This window comes from Talpa occidentalis, unplaced genomic scaffold (assembly GCF_014898055.3).
Source record: "Talpa occidentalis isolate TD23 unplaced genomic scaffold, MPIMG_talOcc4v2.1 talOcc4.10, whole genome shotgun sequence".
In the NCBI taxonomy this organism is placed as follows: Eukaryota; Metazoa; Chordata; class Mammalia; order Eulipotyphla; family Talpidae; genus Talpa; species Talpa occidentalis.
Window position 1 is genome coordinate 89,388,326 of NW_023600993.1, and position 10,486 is coordinate 89,398,811.

The 10,486-nt window shown below is 49.6% G+C and overlaps 1 protein-coding gene across 1 annotated transcript; it reads right to left on the bottom strand.

Annotated features, from left to right (window-relative positions):
- Window positions 1–4,014: 4,014 nt before the first annotated feature.
- LOC119237669 (signal-regulatory protein beta-1-like) lies at window positions 4,015–8,598 on the bottom strand. Its single transcript, XM_037501620.2, has 5 exons — window positions 8,202–8,598; window positions 6,075–6,392; window positions 5,202–5,531; window positions 4,691–4,798; window positions 4,015–4,128 (listed from the first exon to the last, which is right to left on the bottom strand). The coding sequence occupies exons 1-5, from the start codon at window positions 8,596–8,598 to the stop codon at window positions 4,058–4,060; spliced, it is 1,224 nt and encodes a 407-aa protein (XP_037357517.1). The 3' UTR covers window positions 4,015–4,057.
- Between the last annotated feature and the right edge of the window lie 1,888 nt (window positions 8,599–10,486).

The following is a 10,486-nucleotide window of genomic DNA, read 5'->3' on the forward strand; positions in this document are numbered from 1 at the left end:
TGAAGCTGGGATGAGAGGGAAGCCTCAAGGTCAGGGGTTACTCGTATGTGTTCAGAGACTTGTGCAGCCTGTAGAAAGAGTGCCTCACCCTCGGGGCCTGTGCTCTTTCCACTTGCTTGTTAGCCCCTCTTCGGGTCACGGTGATTTTCCATTCAGGAGCCCCAGGAAAAGAGAAACACACAGGGATAGAAGCTGTGCCCCACACGCCCATGCCCAGGGCCCTAGGATGTAACTGGCTGGTAGCCAGTTTGTGCCCCTCCACCAAGAGCTGCTCACAGTCCAAGGGGAGGATTACAATAGTGAGAAACTAAGAAAGGTGTTTAAGAAGACATTTGCCTGCAGTGGTCTGTAACTGAGCATCCAGAACACGGAGATGTCATCACTACAGGTGACAAGCGCAAGCTGTCCTTGGAGAGACTGGACTGGCCAAGGCTGACTGGCTAAGGTTCATGGGTTTCATGTGCTTGTGGCTCACTGAAGTTTTGGTGAGGATTTCCTTGCAGTGAGTAGAATTTCCCTTCAGTCCCTTGACACAAATTCAAAAACCCCTCAAGGTATATAATGTAATCATATCAGGGGGGTCTGTTTTTAACTGGGTCTATTGTAACCCCTTCAGGCAATACACTGAAAAGAGCCATAATAAATGTAACAGGGTGATATTGGGGTGATGAGGACAAAAAGTGTGCATGTGAGAGATATGGAGTTGGGGTAACTGAACAATGTATCTTCATCACCCCTAGAGGGGAGACAATAAATAATTTCTAAGAGAGAAATCAAAACATGGCAATGCAAGTGTATTCTCTCTGAGATACGGCAGTAAAATCTAAAACACTCAGTTGAAAGCATTGAAAAGAGTTGCTTCTAGGGGGTGGAAATTGTGGGAGGTTAGGTGAGTCCAGTTTTCCTATTAGAACTTGAGGAACTACTTGACTTTCAAACCATGTGCATATGTGCCTTTGATGTAGGTAAAAACATATTTTTGATCATTAGGTTAATGTTACAAGAGTTACCCCCAAAGAAAACATACCAATAGTACTAGTAGGTGTCCTGTGCTCTTGCTGAATATAAGATCAATACTCTTGTTACAAGGCAGCCCAGATATAAAATGGGTTGCCTGGCTGTGGGTCCTCACCCGTGCGCTTAAAGGGACTTATTAATACTCCGCTGCAGGTGCACACAAAAGGTTAATAAAAGGTTTACAAGGGAAGGGGAAATGAGGGAATGTACAACTCAGGGAGAAAAGAGGGAGATAAAGTCGTAAATGCTTCCTACCCGATCCGCTTATTTGGAAACCGAATGGCACTCTGAGAGCTGGCCGAGAGCCGCAAGCTGGTGGAGAGCCAAAAGGGAGCCCCCCAAGGCCCTCGTGTCTGGTCTTATACCCAACCTGGCTGCTTAACTCCACCCTCAGGTCCCAGCCACCTTCCCTTTGGTGGTGATGGGATTTGTCTTTCCCAATGTCCTGATGGCTTTGGTCTGGAGTGGCAGTGGGGTCCACAAAGCCTGTATGGAATTAGCTCAGGACAGCCTTTTCCCCCTAATACTCTGAACACAATTACGATCCCAAACCACACTCAAGAATCATTGAGAACAGTAATAATACTTATTATGTCCACAGCCTGGAAATTGTTAAAGGTAGCTCTAACTAGAGGCTAATAAAACCATCATGGGAAAACTCTAGAACTATGACTTGAAAAGTCATAAAAGCAAAACTAAAATAGATATATATCATGACTGGGAAAACTCAATCCTGGATTGATGTCAGTTGACTAAAATAATATGTAAATTCAATGCAATCGAATAATAACTCTAAAAGAGTTTTTCTTGAAACTTGACAACGTGATTCTGAGAACACTTGGACCTGAAGTGTCATGACAGTTTTAAATAACAAAAGTGGGAAACTTTGCTCAAAATGGTCTCAAAACTTATTATGTGGACTTATTTTTGTCCATGCAGCTTTGACTAAGAGATGAGTAGCTCAGTGGAAAAAGATCTCAAAGAAGAACCACACAAGTATATGGAAACTTGATATAAAGTGAAGGTGGCTGTGACGATCAGTGAGTCTTGGTAATAAATTATAACATGACTACCACTTGCACACTCAAACACATGCACGCGCATACACACACACACACACACAGCGGATCAGTGTAGCTAGATCAAAAGCATGAATTAAAAAAGCAACGCTTGATCAGAAAGTGAAAACTCTTCTGCACAACAAGGCCCCCAAATGACACAACATCCAGCTCTGCAGGCCACGCTAGAAGGGCGAGGGGTGCTGTCCCGGATGGGGGAGGACACCAAGGTAAGAGTCTTATTGGGAAGTTGTACTTCAAACCACCAGGTAAAGCTTCAATATCCAGAATGAGAAGAATTAATAAAGTGTGGCATAGTCTTCTATTGAAGACTACAGAATAGTGGAAAAATCAATCAATGGAGCTGCATGTATCAAGATGAATAAATCCCACAAACTGTGTTAAGGAATAAACTATAGGAGAACTTCCCGAGTGCTGTAAACTGGATAATTGCATTTATAAAACATTTAGAATATGCAACGTAATATTAAATATTGCTTAAGTATGTGTATCTATGTTATAAAAGCACAATCATATCTGAGGATACGAAACACCAAATTCAGGGTAGTGTTTCTTCAAAGGATCAAAAGAACACGATATTGGGGAGCCTCCCTCGTGGCGCAAGGGGTTAAGCACAGCACTATGAAGAAATCTGCAGCCTCTGCAGCATGAGTTCAATCCCCAGCAGGCCAGGGGCAACCCACATGGTGCGGCAGACCTCTCTTGCCTCGCCAGCTGCTCCCCTCAGCAGTGTGTTTCGCCTGTTCTGTTCCCCACTCTGTCTCTGGTGGATCCACTCAACACCCCCGCATTTCTGGCTTATACCCAACTCTTATATGCATTAATAAATACATCTTAAAAAAAAAGAACATGATATTAGTATTTTGCAAAGATAGACCAGAAACTCCATGAATAATTATAGAGAAATCCTTACATATTTCAGAATAGAATAATGCGTATTCAACCTGTGATCTCAGTACATATGTATGAAAACTTCTTGAGAGTCCAGTCAAGATAGGCTGTGTGCTTGCAGGAATATATCTCTTTCATCTTGGTTGTCCAGTCTGTGGCATGTGTAGCTGATAGCAGTCTCCATGTGCCTCTGTGTTTCTGTGGTTCCTGTTGTAATTTCTCCTCTTCCATTTATATGGTAGTTACTTGAGTCCTCTCCCTATTTCTTGTTGAGTCTAGTTAAAGGTTTTCATTAATTATTATTTTTATCTTTTAAAGAACAGACTTGTCACAGATTTTGAAAATGTCTCTAGAATCCTCATTTCAGTATTTCTGCTTGATGCCTGTCAGCCCCTCCCTCTGCTAACGTGGGGCTCACTTCGTGTGAGAGTCCACTGTCGTGTGAGTGAGGATGTTACATGGAGTCTTTCTTTTCTCTGAATATTCACCTTTAGCCAGATGGCTTCTTTTTACGAATGTCTTGGATGCGTCCTCAGTCACGGGTGGATCAGCCACACAGAGGGCCCCTCTTGAACCCGCTCCTAGTTGAAATGTCACTTCAGGAATTCTCAACTTACTTGAAATTATCACACCTCAGTTATACAATGTCCTTAAAGGGCTACACGGGATGAGATAAAGGCATGCTTGTTATTGAGTCCAAGTGAATTGTACAGTGGTTTTCTCATTAGAGCAAATTGCACGACCTGCCCTCCTTTCCGTTTTCTTCCCTGGCTTGTGGCCGATGATGGTGGAACCAGCTCTGATGCAGTGACTGGCGTCGTCCCTCTCTGGGTCTCACTCCAAGCAGCCCCTTATTCCCATCCCACTGCACTTTGGCCATGTGATGAGAACCAAAAGCTGCTGACTGGGAATTCTGCAGGTGTGCATTCCTGAGAGGATCCTGCATGAAGCCAGCTCTGGGGTCAGCCTGTGAGAAGGGACAGCGGGGTGGGGGTGGGGGGTGGGGGCAGCAGGTCTCTGGGGGAGCAGCCTGGAGAGCAGAGTCTGTGGAGGTTCTTGTCCCTCCTCCTCTAGGCGGGTCCTTCAGGAAGGGAGGAGGTTGCAGAGCTGGAGGCACAGGCAGCAGGGAGGAGGGAGGAAGCTGCGGGAGACATGTCACATTTAATGACCTGCTAGTGCTCAGGACGCACTCCCTGTGTGTCTCTCATGGCTCTGGTGCTGCCCTCTTGGGCAGTCCCCTAGACAGGCCTCTGCACCTCAGCCTTTGCTCTCTCCCTTGTGCTCACCAGCCCTTCCGCGTATCACACAGAGCCTCAGAAACACCTCAGAACAGCAAACCTGGGACTGCTCAACACTCCCCTCATTGTGGAACCTTTCCACCCATGGAGCCCTCATGTTCAAATGATCTAAAGATGGTCTCCAAGGGAACCCCCCACTCAGGCCTCCATTCAGGCCCTTGCCTGTTTCTTCCACAGCACTCAGGGTTCCCCAGTCACTCTGGAACACCCTCTGCAGTTCCCCAAACACTTTCTGGATGCTGGGATGTTTAGAGGGACCTAAGCCTCCTGAGGGTGTTGAGGGAGGTGTGTCAGCTTCTCTTATTTCCCGGGGGCCCTGACCACGTGTGACCTGGGGGCTGCCCTCCTGCTGACCTTGCCCCTCCCAGGACAGACCTTGGCCTGCCCTCCCTCCCCAGGACTTACAGTCAGGCCTTTGCTTCCTGTGCATGTAGGAGGCAGAGACACCCACCAGCAGCAGCACCTTGGGGCTCAGGAGGAGAGCGATGAGGAGTGGCATGGACTGCTCTTTGCCTGGAATTCAAGCCACAGGAGGTGCGATTAGGGGCCACACGGGAGCCCTTCCCTGGGTCTCTAGTACCTACTGGGGCTCCCCTGGTCCGTCAACCCTCTGAAGCTTTAAACCTGCATCCTTCCTGGGATTAAGGCAGATGGTAAGAGCAGGATAGAGAGTGGCAACAACACTTCCCACCCCCACTTTCTCTCGTTCATGCTTACGTCCATGACCTGCAATGCTCGGTTCTGGACACTTAACCTGTGGGCACTCAGGGTGCAGGAAATTGTATGGGGCGGCTCCTTTAAATTCTGTCTATAGCTATATATTCTAGATTATCAATAGAACATGAATTGTAACCTGTAACATTATAAAAACAAGATAAAATATAAAAGGTTGGGTCAGTTGGAGCCCAGGCTTTACCAGAAGTTACATCTGTGTCCTGCTTGCCCTGGTGAGCAGAGGCCGCCAGTGTGAGGGCTTTGGAGACTGCAGGCTTCCCGTCATGCTCCACCTGGCAGGTGAGCACCACATTCCCCCTGTGGGCAAAAGCGTTCACCAGGAGGCAACTCCTGTAGGTGAAGGTTCCATCCTTGTTCTCCAGGAGAATCGAGGGCTTCTCTGTTCGGGACACGTGTCCGTTCTCCAACCAGGTCAGCTGTAGGTTCCGGGGGTAGAACTCCTTCACCTGGCAGGTGACAATCACCTGGTTCCCTGGCGCGGGATACTGGGAAACCTCCAAGGTGGGCGGGACTGTAACAGCACAGGGCAGAAGCTCTGACCTTATGGCACAGATCCCAGGGGAGGGCCCCATCACTTGCCCCCCCCACCGTAGCAGGGAGGTCACCTGGGACATGCTGGGCAGGCAGCCGGCCTCCAACACTGAGGCTCTCTCTGCATGTTCATGTGATCACTAAGCACAGTGCCCAGCACACAGTAGGTGCACAAGAACTGGAGAGCAATAAATGGGAAATCAATAGGTCCCACCTCTGCAGGCAGCAGTGGGATCATAATCACTGTGGCAAATAAATGCCATCCCCAAGCACCTCGGGCAGGGACGCAGGCCGTGCCCTGTCATGGGGTTGCTCTGGGGAAAGTTCGGGAAACTATCTACTCACTGCCAGGCAGTGGGAGGTGCTGCCCTGCAGATGCCTGGAAGACTGGGGGAGTGACCTGCACATGCAGGGCTAGTGATGGCCAAGGATGGCGGGACTGGACTCCGGGACATCTGAGCCTGGAGCGAGTGGGCAGGAGCACTCTGGATCTCAGGCAGGGCTGGGCTGGGGGGGTTCATACCTCGGATGGTCTCAGACAAGTTGGCTGTCCCGCAAAGACTGCCACCCTGCAGGGTGACGTGGGCCACCTCGCAGATGACCTGGGAGCGGACGTCCCCCGGCGCCAGCTGCACCATGGCTGTGCTGAAGACGCTGTAGGAAACGGCCTCTCCTGGGGGGTCCACGTTGGGCCAGGGGGCTGGCAGCTCTTTCCTATTTTTGAACCACTTCAGACTGATGTCTCTGGGGGAGAAGCCGTGGGACTTGCAGGTGAAGGTCACCGTCTGTCCATGGGTGGCCCTCTCTGTGGGTCCCGATACCACAGGGTGAGAGGGTTTGGCTACGAAGAAGCATTTGTAACAATAAGCGTGACTGTGACTCTCACCAAGGATAAGCGGGTGACACTGTTTATAACTTCACTTCATTATTGTTTAGTCTGTAGTGGTGCTGGGGTGTCATCACCCTCATTTAGGGACACCCAGTTTCCCAGAGGTGAACAGGATCAGGGGGTATGAAAGGGTTGCAGGCCTGGGTTCAGAGTCCCCCTCTCTAGCTCTGGGGGATTTCCCATCAGTCTGGGCTCAGGAACAACATGGCCTTGGTCTCTATAGCTGTTCCTGGCATGTCACCCCGGGAGCCTTTCCAAGGTCAGAGAAGCGTTCACAGAAGGAACGCAGGGGCAAAGGGGACCCCGTGGAGGCTGGAACCAGGCTGCCAGCCCAGGAGAGGGGGCCGGGCACCTCCTTTCCTCATCTGTGAAGCGGGACGCAGGCTGTGGCTCCCGGGTGCATGAGGGAAGCAGGCTGAGGAGGCAAGTTACACAAGATAAAGAAACACACATCATGATGAGCAAAGACCTAATATCCCAGCTCTCCCTCCCATGGGAGGGATTTACTCCAAACTTTCCATTCTTTAAACAATTTCTCAAGTAGGTCTCATCTGTGCCCAGCTCTGATTATGAAGCGAGTGCACAGAATAGGGTTCTCCGTCTCCTCAGGGTCCGTTTTGGGTTTGAAACAAGGATCCCTTACACTGAGGATGCCACGGGGGTGGGGGGTCATCTCTCAGTGGTCTTTAAATAAGAGACACATACACAGGCCTAGAAAGTGGTAGAAGTGCCTCCCTCATCCTGGGGAAGGACAGAGTGCAGGGGGCCGCAGGCAGGACATCCCACGTGAGTGACCACTTTGGTCTCTGTTCTGCATCCTTGAGCCTCGTGTGTGTTTCTGTGCAAAGTGCTCAAAGCCCCACCTGGGCAGAGGAGTGAGGATGTGCCCAGCATGGGCGGGTTCACAGCAGGTGCTGACAACCAGCTCCTGTGGCTGCTGTCCCTGTCCTGGTCACCACCCAACAGAGACTGTCTGGGGTTGGGGGAAGCAGTAGGGGACACACCCAAGGAAGTGGCAAGTCCTGCAGCTGCTCTGAAGAACCCCATTGAGGAAAGCAGCGGAAACCACCGATGGTGATTCTCTGCCTCTAGTTGTTACAGGCCCGCTAGGAAGCCGTTTGGGGAATGACACCAACACATAAATGAGATCCAAGGTGTTTTCATGGAGATTTCTCTTTCTGAAAGCTGCAGCACTTTGAAAGGAAGGGGGACAGACGTTCTCAGTGACATCTTGGGGGTCAGGCGGAAGGGCTCTGGGGATGCCAGCTCCTATGGCAGCCACCTCAGCTCCCATTTAATTGTTTAGAGGTTTGAGGTCTTCCCAGCAATGAAGCTGGGACCTAAACTGGGTGCCTGGGCATCCTCCTCGGGCCCAGAGGGTAGGACTCCAACCCCAGTGAGATGAGCTCTGTGGGGCTCACAGGGCCTCCATGAGCTGCCAGCACATGGGTTCAGAAGCAGCACACCCAGAAAAGTTGCTCACGGACACAGGAGCCCAGCAAGCACTTGTAGGGGGAAAAATGCAACTTTTCTTCAGTCACCTGAACTGTGGAACTGGAAAGTCTGAGGTTCCAGACCTCACCCCCATTTCTTAGCCATACAACCTTGAACCTCTACTTTCCCAGTCTGTAGAAGGGGGTGAATCAAGCCATGTAGACCAGCACCCACATCCACGCCTGACTCTTAGCTGTTGCTCACAGAAAGGAGGGCGAGACAGTGACCTGCTGCCACACGCGGGCGGGGGGCCCCCATGGTACTCACCACTCACGGTGACCTGCGTGCCTGGTCCCGACTTCACTTCTGTGTCAGGGCTCCCTTTCTGGAACTTCACACAGTAGTAGGCCCCAGTGTCTGCTGTGGTCATGCTACTGATGCGGATGGAAAAGTCCTTGTTGTCTCTGATTGTGACATCTGAGACAATGGTTACTCGGGGGAAGGGGCCTTCGTCTTTTGCTCCTCCTCTGAAACTGTAGACTAACTGCCGGCCTAGACCCGACCCCCTGAACCACTTAACAGGCCCCACAGGGAGCAGGGAGGTCATGGTGCAGCGCAGAGTGGCCGTCTCTCCGGCTGCCACCGACACGGACTTGTCAGGCTGGATCACCTGCAGCTCCTCGCAGGCTGCTCCTGCAGGGAAGCAAAGTGGTTCCTCATTCATCCTGCGGGACCCAGCGGGCTTTCTCAAGCACTATTGCAAGGACCCGCTGACAAGTGCTCCCCTTGGAGGTCCCTGAGGTCTGTATATGGGGTATCATCACCTGGAATCCCCACAATGAGCCTGTAATGAAGAAACTGAGGTACAGGGAGATTCCAAATGAGGAAACTGAGGCACGAGGAGGTTGAGGCGGCAGGCTTGGTGCCTGAGGCCTCTCTGGAAGGGTCATGCTTAACCGATACTTTGTGGATACTTTGGGTTTCAGGAGATGTTGCATTTTCAGTCTTTTACCTTGATGGGCCATGAGAGTCTTGAGACCATCAGTTTGTGAGCAGAGGTGATGGGTGTGTTTGTAGGATGTGATTGAATTGCAAGAAACTCTGTCGGTGAAGCAACCTCTTCCAGAGATCATGTGCTCTGAAACGGGCTGTTGCCTGGCCTGGGTGTTTGAATGACCATGAGGTGTTGAGTTCCCTACGTGCAATGAACGAGGTATTTAAAAAGAAGGAAAACACAGTCTCAAGTGTGGAATATTTTCCAATTCCGTGATGATGGTACATTAGTGTCTATTACTGCTATAAATGTTTTTCTAAAAGTCAATGGCTTAAAATAACAAATTTCCATTAACAAATGAAGGCATAAACAGAATGTGTCATAAATAATGGAATAGTACTCAACCCCAAAGAGTAATGAGATCACAATATGTCCTCTGACGTAGATAAACCTTGACAGCGTTTTACTAATTGAAATGAGCCAGAAAGGAAAGGGCTGATATACAGTTCTAATTATGGGAAGGAGTTAAAACAGGCAAATTCATAGAGACAAGTAGAGTGTAGGGGTGACCTTGGGCTGCTGGGGAAGATTAATAGGGAATTTATTGTTTAATAGGTACAGCATTTTCTCCCAGTATGTTCAAAGTATTCTGAAGTATATCGTGGTAACAGTTTGAAATATTGTGAATGTGAATTATAACCTAAAAAATGGTTCAATGGTGTGTTTTATGTTATATATGTTTTGCCACAATAAAAAATATGTGGTCAGGCAAGGTGACTACCTTGACTCATTCCTTTGAGCTGGACTAAGTGGCTCAAGGCTGGGGACTTGCTCTAGAAGGTGGAGATGGAACCAGCTGGCAAGACAGCAAGGAGGGAGTCAACTTCCACTTGTGTTTGAAAAGAACCATGTGGGGTGCTCATGTTGGGACCCTGGGTCGTGAGCTTCAGGGACAGGAGGGGCCCGTGGTCATCTACCTGCAGGTGCAGGACTTTGCAGTTCACTTCACTGCAGCTGCACTAGCCGGTTTCTGGAGACACCAGAGAAATGAGAGAACATTCCTTTGTGTTGAAACTGTCCTTAAACAGGCATGGGCTCAGGTGGCAGGGCAAAGACTATAAATCAGAGGAGCAAGCTGCTGTTGGACTCAAATAAATCCCCTGAATTTTTTTTAATTTTTAGAAGAAAATTTGCACCTTGCAGAGTGTGAGCTGGGAAGACCCACCCACCTCGCACCCTTTGTTACAACACGCCTAAGGAGACACAGGCTGTAGAGGGCGCGACTGTTAGTGTGTCTCGATAGTGGACGAGGTGGTTAATTTCAAGGAGATTTGGGGGGTTTGGGGTAGAAAAATAGGAAGAAATAAGAATGAATCTGAAGGGAGAAATGGAGGAGGGAAAGATCAGTCAGCGGGAGCCACGGGATGGGAAAGCTGTCATTCATGTCTCTGTGGCTCTTGCATTTTCCTCTCTGCCCAACCTTTCCCCTGAAAGCTGGACTTGTACAGCCAAAGCACCCTGGACATGGTGCTTTGATGGAAAACACAGCTCACAGTTAACAGGTCTGAGTCCCCTGAGGCCCCTTATTCTTCCAGAGTCTCAGGTCCACACCCTTGTC